This window comes from Balaenoptera physalus, assembly GCF_965194825.1.
Source record: "Balaenoptera physalus genome assembly, chromosome: 12".
Lineage (NCBI taxonomy): Eukaryota > Metazoa > Chordata > Mammalia > Artiodactyla > Balaenopteridae > Balaenoptera > Balaenoptera physalus.
Genome location: NC_138897.1, coordinates 13,713,719 through 13,734,081, shown reverse-complemented (window position 1 = coordinate 13,734,081; position 20,363 = coordinate 13,713,719). Strand labels below are relative to the sequence as shown.

General features: G+C 40.6%; 1 protein-coding gene across 8 annotated transcripts in view; it reads left to right on the top strand.

The window, feature by feature from the left end:
- Positions 1–20,162, top strand: part of ZCCHC2 (zinc finger CCHC-type containing 2) — a 52,234-nt gene extending 32,072 nt beyond the window's left edge. Inside the window, exons 9-16 of one of the 8 annotated variants that reach the window (XR_014251740.1) lie at positions 2,018–2,153; positions 3,633–3,697; positions 4,088–4,182; positions 7,440–7,568; positions 12,121–13,614; positions 14,535–14,607; positions 18,931–19,044; positions 19,872–20,162. Coding sequence is in view for 3 of the 8 variants with exons in the window: in XM_082416920.1 (XP_082273046.1) it covers positions 2,018–2,153; positions 3,633–3,697; positions 4,088–4,182; positions 7,440–7,568; positions 12,121–13,614; positions 14,535–14,602 (1,987 nt within the window). In the remaining 5 variants the exon portion in view is untranslated. Of the gene's footprint in view, positions 1–2,017; positions 2,154–3,632; positions 3,698–4,087; positions 4,183–7,439; positions 7,569–12,120; positions 13,615–14,534; positions 16,623–18,930; positions 19,045–19,871 lie in introns of those variants that run through there. The other 7 variants (XR_014251742.1, XR_014251743.1, XR_014251744.1 and 4 more) reach the window with 7 other exon arrangements.
- The last annotated feature ends 201 nt before the right edge of the window (positions 20,163–20,363 follow it).

The window sequence follows — 20,363 nt, the reverse complement described above, 5'->3', positions numbered from 1 at the left end:
TACTGATGTATTTGGCTATAATTTTGCCGTTTTACTGTTTGCTTGTTATTTGTCTCACCTTTTCTGTGTTTTCCTTTCTCTCCTTTCTTGCTTTTGGGCATTTTTTAAAAATTCTGTTTTTCTCTTCTGTTAGCCTTGATAGTTTTCCATACATTGTTTTTCGATTCTTCTGATGGTTACCTAGAGGTTTTATTCTACATCTTTGACTTAGGAAGGTCTGATATTTGTGCTTGTACCATTTCCCACGTGAGGGCCTTGGATCACTGTAACTTCACTTACCTCCTCCCAGCTTATAAACTGTAGCTGTCATGCATCTTAATTCTGTTTTAAACCTCATGAACCTTTTTGCGTTAATCATTTAGTTTTTACCATTCCACTGTTCTGCATTCCTTCCAGTGTGTCTGAGCGTCCTTCTCACTGAAGAACACTGGAGAATTCCCTGTCATCATATCTGCCAGTAATGAAATCACTTTGTTTTTATCTGGAAAAAAATGTCTATTTTGCCTTCATTTTTGAAAGACTTTTTTGTTCATACGACATAGGACTCCAGGCTGGCAGTTACTTTCTGTTAGTGCTAAGGAGCTCCAGTGTCGCTGTCTCCGGTCTAGTGCCCTTGGTCCTTCACATCATATCCTCTCAACCCAGTTTGATTTCTGCTGCAAGCCACATAAAATCATTTATGTGACTTCTGACCCCCCTCACACTGTGACCATCCCTCCGCAGGCCCTGCCTCGTGACTGTCCGCCTCCTGCCTCAGGGCCCGCGCTGATTCTGTGAGCCTGCTTAGCCCTTGAACCAGCCCAGTTCAGAGCTGCACGTTAATTTGCCCCAGGGGTCAACCCTCAACTGGTGGGGAGCTCCAGCTTCCTGCCCTTTGGGGAGATAATTCTGGGAGGTCCCAGCTGGTTTGAGCCTCTGTCGCTCATAGCGGCAGCCTCACTAATGGACCCACATGCTGGTTTTTCCTCCTTTCCTGTTTCATTCTCCCCACTCCTTGCTCCCACTTCTGGATCACCTCCCAAGTCAACTGTGTCATCCCCAGATTCTGCTTTTAGGGGCAACAGTGGACGGTGGGTATCCATTGTTCTTCAATCTTATTACTGCTCTTTGAAAGTTAGTGTGCTTTTCCAAACTGTGTTTTTGAATTTTCCCATTGTCTGGTTTTCAGCAGTTTCCTATGATACATTTGTAGCTTTCTTTGAATGAGTTCTGCTTCCGAAGTCTGAAGCTTGATACAGTTTTGCTTTAGAGAAGCCCAGGCCATTCTCTCTTCACATAGTGCTTCTGCCTGTTCTCTTGTTCCCTCTTCTGAGGCTCGGGGTGCTTACAGGTTAGACTTTTCACCATGTCCTAGGTGTTCTCTCAAATTTTTTTTGTTTTCCACATTTTTTTCCTCTAGTGTTCCCGTCTATTTTCTCATGGTCAGATTTCCTCTTCAGTGATTTTTTTCATCTGTTTCCATCCATTGAGTTCTTAATTTCAGTTTATTGTACAGTTCTAGAATTTAAATTTGGTTCTTTTTTTATATTTTCCAGTATTCTTCCAAAATTCTGTCGTCTTGTAGTCCTTGACCGATGTGAAACACTGTTAATTCAGAGTCCGTGTCCAATCCCTTCATTCTCTCTGGATTCTCTCTGAGTCTGTTTCTGTTGTGTGTTTCTCTTGGTTTTCAGTCACATTATCCTGTCCCTTCACTTGCCTTAGACACACACAGTACATAGTGGTTCTCTTGAGATTGGGGTTAACACCCCAGCTGTGAGTGGTGCAGGATGAGTCTAAAGACAGACTGTGCTTCTGTTGTCAACCTCCTCAGAGGCGGGTATTAATTATTAAATAGGTAAGAGGTATGAACTGGTTTATTCTTATAGTAGACTTTTTTCCTTAGAGCTGTTGCTAGGCATTCTATAAAAAACTAATATATGGAAGAAAGGGTTAGTAGAGCTTCTTCATTATGAGATGAGAAGGTTAGCTGACTGAGGACAGAGTTTCATACTTGTGTGAACTCTTCTTTTGATAGCACTATTGGTACAAGTTGTTCTCCATTGGATGGGCTTACCATGCAGTATTCTGAACAGAATGGAATCATGGATTGGAGGAAGCAGACCTGCACCACCGTTCAGCACCCGGAGCACTGTGTGGCCTTAGCTGACCAGGTACGGGGGCTTTGTTTTGTCTTCATGCCATACTGTTCAAGCATTGTCACTGCATGAGAGTCGAGTTCTTTAAGCATTATTATGTCAGGTACTGTATCTGGTAAGAAGTAATGAAGGAATGTTTGAATGTAAGACTTCAAAGTTAATTGGTGTACATGATCTAAGCTCTTCTGTGACCTGAAGAAGTGTATATGTATTACTTTATTTTTTTGTTTTTTGTTTTTTTTCAATTTAATTTATTTATTTATTTTTGGCTGTGTTGGGTCTTCGTTGCTGCACACGGACTTTCTCTAGCTGAGGCGAGCGGGGGCTATTCTTCATTGCGGTGCACGGGCTTCTCGTTGCGGTGGCTTCTCTTGTTGCGGAGCACGGGCTGTAGGCGTGCGGGCTTCAGTAGTTGTGGCACGCGTGCTCAGTCGTTGTGGCTCGCGGGTTCTAGAGCGCAGGCTCAGTAGTTGTGACACGTGGGTTTAGCTGCTCCATGGCATGTGGGATCTTCCCGGACCAGGGCTCGAGCCCGTGTCCCCTGCACTGGCAGGCAGATTCTTAACCACTGCGCCATGAGGGAAGCCCCGTATTACTTTTATTGCTCAAAAATATTAGTACATTTTATTGTGATGCCTAAAATGTTTCACTAGGGATGCATTGTTAAGCCAGGTTTTTTGCTTTTGAATTATTCACATTTCAGTCACTGTCTTGCTATTGGTGATGTGAATTTTGAAATGGACCTTCCCTCATGAGTTGTTGGGCCAGTTTACCAGCAGTCCTGAATGTACTTAGGAAATACTTGGTTCTTAGGAGTTGGTGTAATCAGAGAACAGAATGCTCTCAAGTGTGTTTAGGTAACATGGCACCACAGATACATGAGAGATACTTACTGGTACAGCTATGGAGAGAACCACCTTCTCTCTAGAAAATTGAGTTTTATTACTGGCCAACACTCAGATCCAAATGTTAACCTTTACTGGAATGTGTTTTTACGAACTAAAGCATTAAAACATACTTTGAGAAATTGTGTTATCGGAGTCATACTTATTTAATGGCCGGGTTTCAGGTCTGTGTGATTATACTTTTTCTCCCTCTACTTCAGTGCCAGCACCTTTTCTTCTTAGAGTTGACGCAATTGTGTGTTGCAGTTTTACCAACCTGAACTTTACGAGAATATTAGTAAACGTATAGCAAATACCGGTTACTTGACTGTGTTTTATTTTGTGATAAGAAGAAAAAATACACACTCCATTTTAAAAGCAAAATACGAAATAGATATTTTTTCTCATAATTAATATTAAGTATTTGTCAGAATATGCAGATTTTAGTGGGTCAAGTAGGTAACTTCAAAAAAGAGGTTGGAAATAAAAATGTGTTAGAATATACAACTGGGACTGCATCATTTTAATGTTTTGTATCAGAATAAGAGGATACCTACACGAGTATGGTCTCGCTTTAGTCTGATTTTTTTTTTTTTATTCTTTTCCCTAGCATTCAACTGAAAAACGAAGTTTATCTTCAATAAATAAGAAGAAGGGAAAGCCACAAATAGAAAAGTAGGTTCAATTTAATCTTTCCAGTAATAGAAATTGGTAAGAAGAGACAACATTTGATAATGGGCATGTTTAATTTATGTAGTATAAATAGTATTTTTCCATTAGTTTTCTTTATATTTTTACTCTGGACTTAATTTTTTCAGTTCTAAATAATTAACACATGCAGGTGATAAAAATAAAGCTATTGTCAAATATTATATTCAGTTTGGAGGGGCAAAATTCTCAGCCCCGTAAACTAAAGGGTGAATCTTGGATTTACATTGTACCTTACTAAACGTTTTTACTTTAATTATAAAAAAAATTTGAGGGGAATTTTATTAATACTGTACTTAGTGTGTTCTCTAGGGACTCTTATAAACAATGTGGGTAACATGTATACTTTCGGCTTAGGGAGAAAATTAAGAAAACTGACAACAGATTGAACAGTAGAATAAATGGTATTCGAATCTCCGCTCCTCAGCACGCCCACGGTGGTTCTGTGAAAGGTAAGGGTGTTTTGCTTTCAAATACGCGTCACCTAAATATATTTAGCAGGGTACCTATTAGAGTAGGTATTAGGCTGTTGTGTCAAAGCCTGATAACACTTTTTTCCTGCGTTGATGTGAATAGTGATTTCTGAATTAACTCCATTAATACTTCAGAATTGTTTAATGCAGGAAATTTGATTCGGCCACGGAGGTAAATTTCTCCTTTGCCACAGTGACACTCTGGCACCTTTTCCTTCCCCTGGTAGCAGCGGTCTCCTCGATTGTTTCCTTCTCAGCCAATCCCTGCTCCAGAGCAGAGGCCACAGGACCTGCGGGGTCTTTCCACCCTCGTGAAAGCCTGTAGTTCTTGTGTAAAGTCACTTTTAAAAATCTTGTTGACTTTTTCATGTTTTAATGACTGTCCTTTGTGGAGTTTTATGGGACTTCAGGGGAATTCAGACCCTCAGATTTTCGTTGTACTAGATTTGTGTGGCTTCCATCTACCCACCATTATTTTAAGGTCCTTTTATTTTTAAGTGAAAGATTTTATGTTCATTTGACTGAGAAATGTCCCTTGTGCTGGTTCATTGGTAACTTTTCTGTGTTACATTTACCTTCACCACTAATAGTAAAGATTTTTAGAAAAAGAATAAAAGCTCACAGACCTCTAGGAAAGTGTTTGTCCATGTGTGTGTCTAACACATAATGTTGACAGCTGACCCTACAAATACGATTTGTTTAATTTAAATTTTATTCAAATGTTAGTACCTTCAGTTGTGATGCAACATAAATAACCAGAATATATCCATTTTTTTAATGGAGTATATTTTTAAACTAGCTATTTGTTTAGAGAGATTTAATATTGATAAGGAAATATAGTTGCATTTTGACTCTAAAATCATCTGGCCCACTCATTGAATTAATTAACTGAGTGGTCTTTGGGGGGAAAATGACATGGGGGAAAAAACCATGTTTATGAGTATATTGTAACACTTCAGTATCTTTGAGGTTTCCTGTGGTGATGGCAGCTAAAAGGAGTGGGGAGAAGCTAAAATAAGGAAGACAAGAGTTCTCTGTCAGTGGATGATTAGAAATAGCTTCTGCCAGGCCTCCCTGTCTGTTTCCTCCTTCTGGTTTATTTTCTGCACTGTCTTCTAAAGCACACACTAAATCAGGTCATTCTATAGTTGAAATTCCTGTCAAATATATACCACCCTCATGACATCACTCTCTCTCGTCTCTCACATGATTTGGGAACTACGCCAAAAAAGCTTGTAACAGTTCTTTCCCTTTTAGCTTCATATTTTCAGAGAAGTGTGTGGACTTTGATCTCAGACAGATGTGGGTTTGAATCCTTACTCCACCAGTTTCTTAAATTTGTAAAAGAAGAATAATATCTACCTCACCAGACTGTAGAACTTAAATGTGATAACATGAAAAGCATTTAGCTAGTATCAAGCACAGAGGTGTTCAATAATGTGGTTCCTTTTCCCTATTCCAATAAGTTAGAAGAAAACATACGCTGTATAGGCTATTAAGAACTTTTTTTTTTAAACATCTTTATTGGAGTATAATTGCTTTACAGTGGTGTGTTTCTGCTTTATAACAAAGTCAGTCAGCTATACATAAAAATATATCCCCATATCCCCTCCCTCTTGTGTCTCCCTCCCACCCTCCCTATCCCACCCCCTAGGTGGTCACAAGCACCGAGCTGATCTCCCTGTGCTATGTGACTGCTTCCTACTAGCTATCTATAAGAAATTTTGATAACATCTCAGGCTCTAATTCCTTTATTTCTTTATTTTTAAATATTATGAAAGTACAATCTCAGGATTTTTGATTCAAGATTAACCTTTTCTGTCTATTTTGTTCTCTGTATATGTCACTGATTCATATATCTTTATATTTATAGACTACGACTATAAATACATATATCAATACTTTGTACAACTTGTCTTATTGTCTAGTATAGCTCAGATGTTTGCTGGCTCCAACTTAAAGGGAAAACCCTCTATTTATTAATTCCCCTTTGAAATACTAAGGAGTTACCTTTAAGTAGGTGATTACCTTTAAGCATTCAGTAAACTTAAGATATATTTAAGATTTTTTTTAATAGAATAATCACGCATATCATAAATGTAGATACTATATTGAAGCTGAAAATTTTAAATAACTCAAAGATAAGTATTATTTATTTTTAATTTAAAATTTAACTTCTATTTTGAATAATATACATTTATGTAGTTCAAAATTCTGAAGGTACAAAAGGGAACAAAATAAATCCCTCACTGCGTCCCTCCATGTTGTCTTCTCCCCAAAGCAGTCAGTGCTGTTCATCCTCTGTGTTTTTGCAGTATATTTGCTTTTAAAATCTCTTTGAGACATGATAAATAAAACAGTTTGTCTCTCTGTTTAAAAGGGCAATTTGTGGAATAGCCTTTGGCATAGTTATTTCATCCTCACCTTCCAGCCACACCTCTGACTCCAAAGGATCACATATTTTTTTATTATAAAAATTCCAAAGACTCTACACAATTCTGAAGCACCTGGATTGTCAGAAAGGGAAAATTATGTTCAGTATAGATTTACGTTTATGTATTTGGTTCTTTGAAAATTGCAAATTAATATATGACATTTGGTGATTAGAATATTTGCTAGCTATATAATCTAAACAAAATCATTTCATAAATTGATTTTGAGAAATAGCTGCCTTTTTTTATTTTTCTTTTTACATTTCTGAAACTTACTCTTTAGAGTTTCAAAGTCATCACTGCATTTTAGTGAGCAAATCTTGGCTCACTCTATCCCAATGGTTTTGTTTTGGTTTTTTTTCCCCCAGTCCGTCATTTCTGGTTCGAACTCAGGGGTTACTCAGTCTACTCGATGGGAAGCAATTTACTCTTTTAAAGAAAGAATTTTACAACATGCTCTGAGGAGTTAAAATGTATAGACTTAAGAAGTGGCTCAATGTGCTAATATTGGACAGATCCTACAAAGAATCTTATTTCTGATTTTTTGAAGTCGGTTATATTGATTTTTTCCTCTGCCTTTGTTTTAAGAATACATTTGTCCCCCCAAAAAAAAGTCGTCAATTATTTTCAAACAATATTGTGCTTCAGTAATGAATTTTTACCTAGGTCAGAGGCCAGCTTTTTAGGTAATTATAGAAAAACTTGGAAAAAAAAAATTTAAGGGTGTAACTAATTTCTGATGGTTCAATTCAGAAATTTATTTAACTAAACAATTCTATTTTTTAAAAATCACGTGATTTTTAGATGTGAATTTGGACATTGGATCTGGACATGACACATGTGGAGAAACATCTTCAGAGAGTTACAGTTCTCCGTCTAGCCCACGACATGATGGAAGAGAAAGTTTTGAAAGTGAAGAAGAAAAAGACAGAGGTTTGCTCTTTGGAGGGATTTGGGGGTGTCAGAGGAAAATGTGTGCTCTTAAAATCAGTCAAACATAAGTATTTTTATGTTACTGTAAATGTCATTATTGACTTTAATTGGTATAAAGGGTGTCTTGTAGACCACTGACTTAGCAGTTTCTAGTGATGTTGATTTTTTTAAGCCTATTTCACTTCATATGAAATTAAAGAGAAAGAAGACAGTCAAAACAAAATGTGGAGTTAATGCAGAAAGATTGAAAACTTGCATATTGTTAGATGCACATATATTGATAACGTTTATGTCTTCCTGATGGATTGACCCTTTTTATCATTATAAATATCCTTCTTTGTCTCTAATGACAAGTTTTGTCTTAAAATCTATTTTGTCTAATAATAATATAGCCACTTTAGCTCTCTTTTGGGTGTTTGCAGGGTACCTCTTTTTCCATCCTTTTACTTTAAGCCTATTTGTGTCTTTGACTCTAAAGTGTCTCTTAAAGACACCTTATAGTTGGATTATGGTTTTTTAGCAATTCTGCCCATCTCTGCCATTTGATTGGAGTGTTTAACCTATTGAAATTTACTGTAATTACTGATAAGGTAGGATTTACGTCTGCTATTTTGCGCTTTGTTTTCTGTATGTACTATGTCTTCAATTCCACCTTAAATGGAGGCTCAGAGTCAGCCAGAAATGAGAGTTTAGGGCCTTCTTAGGTCTCTCCTGGGCATGCATATATAGCCCTAGATATGAGCATGGCCTTTTAGATTCCCAGGAATATATTGAAGCTTTTCAGAGCTCCCTGTGAACATCTCATTTTCAGTTTTTCCTTTTAAGTTTTTTGGTCAGGCTATTGTTAGCCTCAACCGGTAATGCCAGCCCAGGCCCAGGCAGCCAAATTGTTAAACAGTTGCCACAGATTGATTGTGACAAATGCCCTGTGGGTAAGCAGCTGTTAACACAGAGTGAACTCAAGTTGCCAGACAGATAGTGACGGTTCCTTAGGAAGGTGCTTTTATAGAGTTCCAAATCCATGTTTCTTAGAGTGGCTGCTAGGCTGCTTGTTTTCATCGCTACTGTAGTTGCAAGACTATTCGTTTACAAGGCTACTTCAGAGATGGAGAATGTGAGCAAGAATTAGGGCAAGGTGAAATACCGCAGTGGTTGCTATTCTTACAAGATTCAGCTGTTTTTCTTTAATAAACACTCTTCACATCGCTGCAGGCCTTTAATTGATTTCCAGAGTTCTGAAAAAGTTGATTTTGATAGTTTTTGCCAGGATTTTTGTTGCTTTTATGGAGGAGTGGAGTGTCAGAGGTTCTTACCCTGCCATTCCAGAAATGAGGTGTCAAAAATGTATATGTTGGGACTTCCCTGGTGGTCCAGTGATTAAGACTCCCCCTTCTAATGCAAGGGGTGCGGGGTTTGATCCCTGGTCCGGGAGCTAAGATCCCACATGCCTCGCAGCCAAAAAAAACTGGAAACATAAAAAAACAGAAGCAATATTGTAACAAATTCAATAAAGACTTTAAAAGTGGTCCACAGACACACAAAAAATGTATATGCTGAATGAGGATGTCATTCTTTACAATGATAATGCTATCTGATAACATCTTGGCTATAAACGTCTGAGTAATAACTGTCTTGGTTATAAGGTGTGTCCATGCTGGTGGGCAGTAATAAATGGTTTCTCTTGGGCCACTTAAAGATCATAAAGATCCTTTGACAACAGCATTTCAGACACGTGGCTTTTTCCTGCACGGTCCACAACTCTTCGAGACCTTAGCCTTTGTGTTATAGCGTCAGGTCACATCTTAGGGAGCTATGACAGTGATTCTGCTGCATCACATACAGTTAAAGCCAGTTTTTACTTTGAAGTTATTTTGAAGTCATAACAAATGTAGCATGCAGTGACTACTGCCAGTTCTACTAATCTGAGGCAACACTGCACTTCTGATCTGCAGTTTCCTCCTGAAAGAAGAAAAATGAAAGTAACTGCCCAGAGCTCTTATGAAGGTTAAATGAGAGAATTTTTATGCCTTATCCAGAATAGAGAAGCTTTCCATATGCTATGCTCAGTTCTGTAGGATGTACCAATAATCCATGGCTCTTAAGCTAACAACGCAGATTTGCCTCTTTGTCAGAATTAAGGGTACATCTGCATGCCTAGATGACTTTGCAGCAGTCCTTTCCTGTCATCAGATAGGGTGAGTTGGTGGGCCTGTATAGAGGAGCTTGCCCTTTTTCAGATAGGCTCCGTTATCGTGTGACTAAATGAGCCTTCCCTAAACGAAGTATCATTAAGGGCTCTCTGAAACCAACCAGGGGGGAAAATGTCCACTGTGATAACAAGTGTGGATCATCTTTAGAATTTGGAGTGCATGAAAAGGTTGCTTTGAAAAGCATGGGGCTTTGTTGTTCTTGTTGGTCATAAAGGGGTTTTGTTGTAAGACTTCATACTTTTCAGAGTCAGTGCAAAAATGGAGGACCTCTCTCTAAATAGCTGGGTGAGTCCTTATAATGCTTAGAAAACCATTTGGGATCATGGGGCCATTTGCTATGACTTAAGAAGATTTAAACAAAGCCCAATTCCTATAGAAATTTAATTGATCATCTGAAAAATGTTACAGCTTCTTTTGAACTTAAATGTTTATTTTTAACTCTATACTTGTATGAAGGTACAGATATAAATACAGTGCCTTAAATAAGTTACTAATTTTTGGATACTTTGTGTTTTGCAAAGTTTAACAACAAACTCCTCAGCCATTAAGGAGAGTAAATGTTAGAACCATTTACTCATAAGTTTAATCTTTTCTAATATAAATTATTATTGTTGAATTAATAACATTGTTGACATTCTGTAGGTTGGTTCAGGTTTAACCTTTCTCCAGGAAGACTAGTATGATTTGTTTTTAGTATTGTTTCAAAAAATTTTAGCATCTTAGCTGAATATAACTAGTTATTACCTCAACAAATATAAACATTTTAAGTACACAATGCAATTCTGTTTATATTTGTGAGCAGAAAGATGTTAAATTAGGCACTACATTTAACTGAATGGTCTCTATACATAGTACTGCAGTATCTGGGTTTACGATATTTAAACATTGTGAGTTAGATTTTGTCTTTTGTCCCCTTTATACCAAAAGTCAAGAAATCCAGGGGAAGTCTAGATCGAAGTTATTTCTGTTTACAAGCAGAAGAGTGATGCAGAAATAAAAACAAATGCAGTACAATTTTGTATCTGCCACTTTGCTGTTTTGTTTTAGGAGAAATGGCACTGCTCTCATATTTGTGCTGCTTCTTGTGTTCTAGCACACTTGTTTTATGACTGTAATGGTAGCTTTAAATTTTCTTTCCCCCACTGAAATATTTAAAAGTAAGAATATTTATTCCATTCTAAGAAAACTCTCTTCCCTTCCCTATCTTTGGATATTTGAGTTAAATATAGTCTTTTTTTTTTAAACTTATTTATTTATTTATTTTTGGCTGTGTTGGGTCTTCGTTGCTGCACACGGTCTTTCTCTAGTTGTGGTGTGCAGGCTTCTCGTTGCGGTGGCCTCTCGTTGCAGAGCATGGGCTCTAGGCATGCGGGATTCAGGAGTTACAGCACATGGGCTCAATAGTTGTGGTGCATGGGCTTAGCTGCTCCGTGGCATGTGGGATCTTACCAGACCGGGGCTCGAACCCATGTCCCCATGCATTGGCAGGCGGATTCTTAACCACTGCGCCACCAGGGAAGTCCCGAGTTAAATATAGTCTTGATTGAACTCCTTTAAATTGTATTATTTATGTGAGACAAATGTGAAGACCTCAGGTTTAGTGGTACAGAATATAAATCAAGTGAATTGCCTAAAATTGATTAAGGTTAAAAATATCTGATCCCTTTCTCTGTAATAAAGGTCTGTATTTTATACTGTGCTTCATTCAGTCTCCATTAACGTTTTGTTTCTTACCTCTCCTTGGATTTTTTTTTAATTTAAGATTTAATTTTTTTAGAGCAGTTTTGGGTTTACTGTAAAATTGAGAGAAAGATGCAGAAATTTCCCATGTATTCCCTGCTCTCACACAGATATAGTCTGCCCTGTTAACAACATTGCTCCCTAGAATGGCACATTTTTTACCAAGGATGAACCAGTCTACTTTGACGCATCCTTATCACCCAAAGTCCATGGTTTATCTAAGGGTTCACCTGCAGTGGCTTTGGACAAATGTATGATGATACATATCCATCATTACAGCATCACACAGAGTATTTCCACTGCCCTGAAAACCCCCCGGGCTCTGCCCGTTCATCCTTCTCCGGGGCCCCTACCCCTGGCAGCCAGCAAGCTTTTATTGTTTCCATAGTCTTGCCTCTTTTCCAGACTCTCCATATGTTTACAGTGAAGTCCACAGAAAGCCAGAAATTAAAAGAAGTTCAGCTTGGTAGTCAGGAAGCTTAGGGATACATTTATTAGTCCAAACTTCAGTGTTTATTTTAGATACACTTAAATTTTATTTCTAGCAAGAAGGTTGGGAGATTTTGCTTGTGTTAACATCTACTTATGTTTGTTTCCCTCAGACACAGACAGCAATTCTGAGGATTCTGGAAATCCATCAACAACCAGGTTTACAGGTTATGGTTCTGTCAACCAGACTGTCACTGTCAAGCCACCTGTTCAGATTGCTTCATTAGGAAACGACGATGCAAGCCTCTTAGAAGATCCCTTAAGCTCACCCAAGTATCAGCATATTTCTTTTATGCCAACTTTACACTGTGTCATGCACAATGGTGCCCAGAAGTCTGAGGTGGTCGTTCCTCCACCCAGATCTGCTGATGGTAAAACAATAGGGGTGCTTGTTCCTAGCCCTGTTGCTCTCTCTGCAGGAAGGGAGTCCACGAACTCAACCCCCGTCGGAATACTAGGGCCAACAGCTTCTACTGCAGAATCAGAAAAGCACCTTGAATTACTGGCGTCCCCTTTACCTGTTCCATCAACATTCCTTCCACACAGTAGTACTCCCGCTTTGCACCTCACAATTCAGAGGCTAAAACTGCCGCCGCCGCCGGGATCTTCCGAGAGTTGCACAGTGAACCTCTCCCAGCAACCAACCGGGAGTCTGAGCGTCGGATCACCAAACACTGCCTTTATTCCTGTTCATAATCCAGGTAGTTTTCCAGGATCTCCTGTGGCTGCCACAGACCCCATCACAAAATCTGCATCTCCAGTGGCAGGACTAAATCAAATGGTGCCTCAGATTGAGGGCAACACGGGGACAGCCCCTCAGCCTGCCAATGTGAAGGTAGTTCTTCCAGCAGCCGGCCTCTCGGCCGTACAGCCACCAGCTTCCTACCCCTTGCCAGGCTCTCCCCTTGCGGCCGGGGTGTTACCCAGCCAGAATTCCACCGTCCTCAGCACGGCGGCAACGTCTGCCCAGTCAGCGGGAGCAGGCGTCAGCCAGGCCCAGTCGAGTGTTCCCCCCGCGGTTCCTACCCACACCCCCGGCCCCGCCCCAAGCCCGAGCCCTGCTTTGACACACAGTACTGCGCAGGGCGACAGCACGTCTTACATCAGTGCTGTGGGAAACACGAACGCCAGCGGGACAGTGTTGCCTCCGCAGCAGATGGGCTCAGGTCCTTGTGGTTCCTGTGGGCGAAGGTGCAGCTGTGGGACCAATGGAAACCTTCAGCTAAATAGTTACTATTATCCTAATCCAATGCCTGGACCAATGTACCGAGTCCCATCGTTCTTTACTCTGCCATCCATCTGCAATGGCAGCTACCTCAACCAAGCACATCAGAGCAATGGAAACCAACTTCCTTTTTTTCTGCCTCAGACTCCATATGCAAATGGACTGGTGCATGACCCAGTCATGGGGAGCCAAGCCAACTATGGCATGCAGCAGATGGCAGGATTCGGGAGATTCTATCCTGTGTACCCAGCACCCAATGTAGTTGCCAACACGAGCGGTTCGGGGCCCAAGAAGAACGGGAACGTTTCATGTTACAACTGTGGTGTAAGCGGGCACTATGCGCAGGAGTGTAAGCAGTCGTCCATGGAGGCCAGTCAACAAGGTAATCATGAGAGCTCCCAGAGGACTTGTTTCTGAGTGCCCGTTCCTCCCTCCCCTAGTGATCGCGGTGATCCTGTTGGAGCAGAAAGAGCTGTTGTGTGTTTGTTTACGGAGGTTGTGCTTTCGGTGACAAATCGTAAAATGCAAACGGCAGAACCTAGTGTGGACACACACAGGTCACACACACAGCACAAGGAAGTTCAGAGAAATTCAGTTTCCAATTAAGGAATAAACCATTAAGGCACTTCTTAAGGAATATAATGGGGATTTGCAAATCTCTTGCTAGCAGCACTTTTTTTTAAAGCTACAATCCTATGTCATAGAGTAAGCAAAATTTTTAAATGCTGAAAAACTAGGAAGTGATAGTCATCTGACATGGAAGATTTTTAGTTGTTTGGGTCTATCTATGCATAACCAACTGGCCTCATGCTATACCCTTCCTTCCCAGCAGACGTTTTTTTTTTTCAGTGCTATTGCATTTTAAAAGGAACAAAATATTTAAGCACTGGTTTTTGGAGTAAGGAAATTCAAACTAAGTTTAATATTATTACCACCAGAATAAAGAAATTGTTCTTAAATAAGTACGTGTAAGATACCAAATTCAGTGTAGACCTGAGAAACTGTTACCTTTCACTCACATTAGGCTTTTGTCATTTTGCCAAATCTCAAACAGAAAAAAGTCTTGACTTGGGAGTATGTGCTTGACATTTTTAAGGGAAAATTGAGTTTGATAGCTTTAGGTTGAACTTAAAGCACAAACTTCATTATTACTTTTTAAAAGTCATTTCATGAACCGTTTTGCGGTCAGAGTATTGCAGAAGGAGCAGCGCCTGAGGAGCATGCCCATTTGATATCTTGTAGTGGTTTGTGATGCATTGCATTGTACGCAGTGACTTAGCAGTTCTGTCTTTCCCATTTTAGGCACTTACAGACTGAGATACGCACCTCCCCTCCCCCCTTCTAATGATACGTTGGATTCTGCAGACTGAAACAAGTAAAGCTTGCCTACTTAATACACTGAAGTGTGGGGAGTCATGGTTGGGGTGTGGAGGGGAGGAAAGGAAAGGTATTTTGTTTGTGTTTCTTTGTCTATACATTTCCTAGATTTCTATGCAGTTGGGGTTTTTCATTTCTCTTGTACCAATGTCCAAAACAAGAAAGAATGCATTGCTTTTGAGCCTCTGGTCTCCTGGTACAACAACAGGCTTATCTGTATGATACATGTAATTTAAACATCCAGACAAACTACCAAAAGGAAAATGTTGATGCGTGCTTTTTTTTTTTTTTTTTTACACTGAATACTTGCTGTGTGCAATGTTTACTGAATCTTTAAAACTGTGTATTTGACCTTTTTTAATAACACTGGTGACAGTCCTATGGTTTTGAAAAGAAACTTTGCTTCTTCCCCAGTTTTTCTCACTTTGGTCCTACACTCCGCTTTTCTCCCCCGCCCTCACTCTTTCCAGTGGCCGCAGGAGTGGTTGGCACTGCATTGTCCACACTTTGTAAGCTGCTCTGCATATAAATTGAGGGTAGAATGTTTCACCTTAATCATAAGGGAGAATCGCATTCCCAAAATAGTGTGTATATATGTAATGAACAGCACCACGTAAATACATATATGCAGCGCTTGTTGTCCAAATAAAAATTAAAATAAGTGGAAGAGAGAGGAGGAAGTAAAATCATATGAAACTGAGAAAATATGACATGTGAAGTGGACAAAGAGCTTTTTCTTTAAAAAAAAAAAAAACAAACTTTTTACTTTATCATACTTTTTAGCCTGTTGCTTCAGAGAGACATAAAGTGAACAAACTAGTGTGAGTGTGGTTCTTCTGTGTGTTTGTGTTTGTCATGAAAATCAACAGCCAATTTTACCTGTAGTCTACCACTGTGTCATGTAAAAGAGACACTTGAGTCAAGATTTCTTTTCCTACACCAACTGTTACAGTGTTCCATTGTGTTAAAAATGTGTATGCTTTATTGCAATCTGAACAGAAGCTCTGCGTTTCTACAGAAGTCAGGTATTTGTTCCCTAACTTGTCTCGTAGCAAAGTCACTTTTATAACAGTTTACCACTATGCTTGATTATAATGTGAAAGACTGAATTCTGAGTGTGTTAAGATGGTATGAATCATGTCAGTGTCACATCACTAAGTTTAATGCTGCTGTTTAAAAACAAAAGTTTTTTTTAAAGCCTATCTATGTACTAAATTGCTTCCAGGTAATTTTTGATTTCCTAAAGTGCACTGAGGTTATCTGGAAGACGGGGTGTAGGTTTGGACTGCTGCATCCAACAGCAGTGAGCAGCTACCACTGTAGAGTCGCAGGTCGAGGACTTGGGGTTGGGTTTGTTTCCCCATCCTCAGTACAGGGCAGAATCGACAGATATTTGTTGTGTGGGGTCACGTTGGTGTGCAGCAGAGGAGGAACTTGAATATCATATCTGGTCTCGGTTCAGAAGCCTAACAGATTGCCAGACAAAAGGAAACACTTGAAGAAAGAAGCTTTGTGTAATGCTTCACAGATAGAATTTATATTTATAGCACCAATGTACATTTTGAAACCTTCTTTCCGGGTTGGGAGTTAAAGGGGAAGGAAGGTGGGGGTGTGAAAGGGGGTAGACGAAAGCTTTAATTTAAAAAGAGAAGAAGTCCGAGTAAAGGAAATTATTTTGATTAAATGTATTTTGTTTGATCTGGGTATTTTTGGACCACATTATTAAATTAATTGTTGAGCTGCAGTTGAGTTGTTCACGTGAGAGTTTTGATAAGCCCCATCTGGACCGCGTTGTGAACCACTTGCCAGTTGTACTTTATGGAGCTTATTTTATGATTTAAAAGACTGTACTGTACATAGGAGGTATGTTACCTTCTCCTTATTTGTATGTTTACCATATACTTTGATATTTGAAATGTTATGTACTGGAAAGGCCACTTATATTTCTAGAACAGATTGGATTTTATGCAACCTTTTTTCCTTGAATTAACAGCAATAAAAAAGTGAAAAACGGCTTAAGAATTGTGCTTTATTGCAAATTTTGTACAAGTGAAAGATAGGAGGACATCATACCTGGTGGGTTTGGGGTTTTTTCCCTTTTTAGAGAATCGACCCGTTATTTTCCTGCAATGTGGGTAGTGAATCCCGAAGTTATTTACCATCTGGAAATGTTTCCCACAAGCAGCCTTAATATATATATGGGTCACCTGTGTGACCGCTGAAAGAAGAGTCTGCACTTCTGTGCTTCCTGAGCACACACTGTGTGCCAGAGGGCACCATGGTGGCTCAGACAGAGTCCTTATCACCCGAGAGCGGTGTTTCTGGTTCAGGCCCTCCCTCACCAAAAGCGTAGAGGACCTAACTTACTTCCTCAAATTTGTTAATACCATTTTGTTTTCCAGGCAACTCTCCCAATACAGTACCTTTGATTACATTGGTTCTATCTTCTGTAATCCAGTCTCAAGTCAGTCTTTACACAATCAGTAATTTTATAAGAGATTGTGGGGAGGCGCTTTCCACGTATCCATGCATCAGTCATGTCCTCTGGTGATGACTGATGTCACTCGGCCCAGCCCCTCCAGTTGTCCCCAACGTTCTGTGCAGTGATGGACACTAAGAATGATTGTCCTGAGCCACCTAACGCACGTTCCCTCTGTACCCAGTTGGGCAGTGGGTTTGAAAAGATCACAGGACCCCTGATGGCTTTTCCGTTAGCCAGCAAACAGGCACCTACACGTAACACACGGCAGTTATGGACCCGCCTCCAGTTAACTCACACACCTCCAGTGTCATCACCTGTGTCCCTTAACCAACCCTTCTCCTTCCTTCCCCCACTGTGCAAGGTCACCACTACTATCAATTTCACTATTCCTCTTTTCCCCTCACGTTTTACATCCTCCTTCCCCAAACAGTGTATTTTTACTTTTCTTGAGCTTTATAGAAAGGGTACCCTTTACCTCGTCTTCTGTGACTATCTCTACTCATCTGGTTTTACAGTCCTGATGTTGCATTCCTTCAGTTTATTCATTTTCACTGACTTTACAATATTCCATTGCATTGGGGGAGAACAATACACAAACACACACAATTTATCCATTCTGTCAACAGACATTTTGGTGGTTTTCACTCGTTTGCTCTTGTAAAAGGAGCAGTTTTGTACCAGTCTCCTGGCTTGTATGTGCGAGAGTTTCCTGGGATATACATCTAGGAATGCAAGTGCTGGGTTGTAGGACATGCCAAGTATTCAGTTTTCCCAGATTCGCCATGTGGTTTACACTCTCACCAGCAGCCTGCATGCCCCTCAGTTCACATCCCGATGCTGTGATAGTGCCCGGGGCGGCTTGGCGAGGGAGAAGTAAGTGTAGGCTTGGAGGGGTTTGTGTGAGGCTTCATGGAGGAGGTGAGTGTGGGGGAGAGCCTGACATGACAGTACGGGCGGGGTTTGGACCAATGTGGACCAAGGGACGCGCTCTAGGCAGGTGTGTGTAAAGGCACAGGACCCGAGGTGATGGGTTGTGAGGTCGGGAGGTGACACAGGCAGCTGTCCTAGAGGGAATATCTTGAAAGAGTTACAAGATTTGTGGTTCAGTAGGTAAAATAGAGCCAGACTGGAGAATTTGGAGTTGATTGAATGAAAAATTGGAAGTTGCCAAGTTTTAAGTAGAGAAAAAATACGTTGACGATAGTTTTTGAAAGTGTCGGGTGGTTGAAAGAAGGCTTGCAAGTTGAGAGACCGGTTAGGGTGAGGCGACAGGAAGGAGGAGGATGGAAGGAGCCCTGGGCTTCAGAGCCACGTTTTCCCCACATGGAAGATGAGCTTGTAGAAGTTATGGCTGTGAGGATTACACGATACGTGGGAAAGGTCCAGCGGGATGAAGTAGCACCAAGGAGGCGCCCAAGTGTTAGTTGAATTCCGTTTCAGTGAACAGGAGGAGGATTGTGATTCTGTTTTCAGAGACGAGGAAAGTGCGGACGAGAGTTAAGTCTGTGTGAAGGCAGTGGTTCGCTGGGTGGCAAGGAGCCTGGTAACTGTAGTTCTTCATTATATTAAGCTTAGTTGTTTCAGCTCTATCCACTTACAAAGGACAAAATGTTTCTTGTGCTCAAAAAGTAAATCTATTTGGAGGTAGCTATGGGCTCTATCTCCATGGGCTGAGCCTTGCAGTACCAAAGTAGAACAAGGTCTTACAAGGCAAATCCGCATTTAATTTTTTATGTAAGTGCTAAACATCTAATTTTTCTGAGAAGTTTCCAAAAAGATTAAAGCACAGTGTAAAATAATTTCTCTCTCTCTCTCTCTTTTTTTTTTTTTTTTTAACAGGTAGCATCTAGTACTTGAGCACCACCATCCATGTGAGCTTGGAGGACACCTTTTTTCAATTCTACATACTGATTACAAAAACATTTAAGGTTAAGGCAGTGAAACCAAATGGAGGCAAGCTGTGACAGTAGTTAACCCCATAACCCTTCCATCTGTCCTCTCAAAGGATAAAGAAAAATGCTGACTCCCCCTGCCTACCCCACCCATAGAAAGGGCCCGTTTCTGTCCAGAGAAATGAGTTGAGGTCTGGGGGATGAAGGAAGAGAGAGGTGCCCTGACCTTAAACATGGTGCCTGCACCTCTGGACCTTTCCTCGGGGATGGAAGACAGTCTGAAGTTGGGTTCTATTATGAGAGTGAAGGGCTCTGGGGCCCGAGGTTGAGAGGCAGGTGTAAACTCAGATGAGGGCGTGTTCTCACTGCAGTGCCCTAGACCGCCTGCAGAGGGCAGCACCATCCTTTCCCAGAGCACGCCCATCCGCTTGCACGGTTTGGATACCTAAGGTCAATCGAACATCAGTATTTTAGTATACCACTGCTTATGAATCACAGCTGTTGTACTCATATGTGCAAAAATAACTTTTCCACGTTTCAGGAAAAATTGACCTAATTCTTAAATGCTGTCCTCTTTTGAAAACTGTGAGCCCCTGCATTGGAGCATGGGTACACATGAAGTGAACTCTGTGTATGCAAATGTCTGTCCATCTTGGAAGCAGGATAGCTTTAGGCTCCCTCTTTCCTGCTCTGGAAAGTGGGGTACATCACAAGTGTGGGCACCAAAAATCCTTCCTCCCTGCAGTCACACCTCTTCTTCAGTGACTGCTGGCCTCAAGTCTCCAGAGCTCTTAATTTCAAGATCCTGGTTTGCTACTTGAAATTTGGGGGTAGGGGTGAGGTGGGGGGCTGGGTGGCTCTTCATTGTCTTTCTTTTTCCTCTTGCAGCTCCAACTTGATCCACTGTAAAAGCTCTCGCACGGCCAGCCTCTCACCAAAAGAAATTGCTAATTGGGAAGTGGCGCCACCTGGTGGGGAACGAGGACAATGCAAACAAGCCGACATCATTGCCCACTTGACCTGATGTAGAGAAAATTGAACGTAAGGCAGAAAACATTTGAGATTGTAAACCTGTGCTCAAAACCTTAAAGAATGCAGGCAACTGGCCATAAAAGCAATTTGAGCGGTCTCCTCTTTCAGCCATTGCAATCTCAGTTTGTTATAAACATCTTAAACACATTGATGGTACTTCAGAGTTTCCTTTGCACTGTTCTCTGTGCTTATTGGCCTGCACAACTGTGAAGGGCATGGGGTCTTCCTCCTCCCTGTTTTACAGATTAGGAACTCAGGGTTCAGAGGGGTTAAGTGCCACAGACATGCCGCCAGTGATGAAGGCCAGGCCCCAACTTCAGATTAGTGCTTACCTCCTGCCCCACTTCC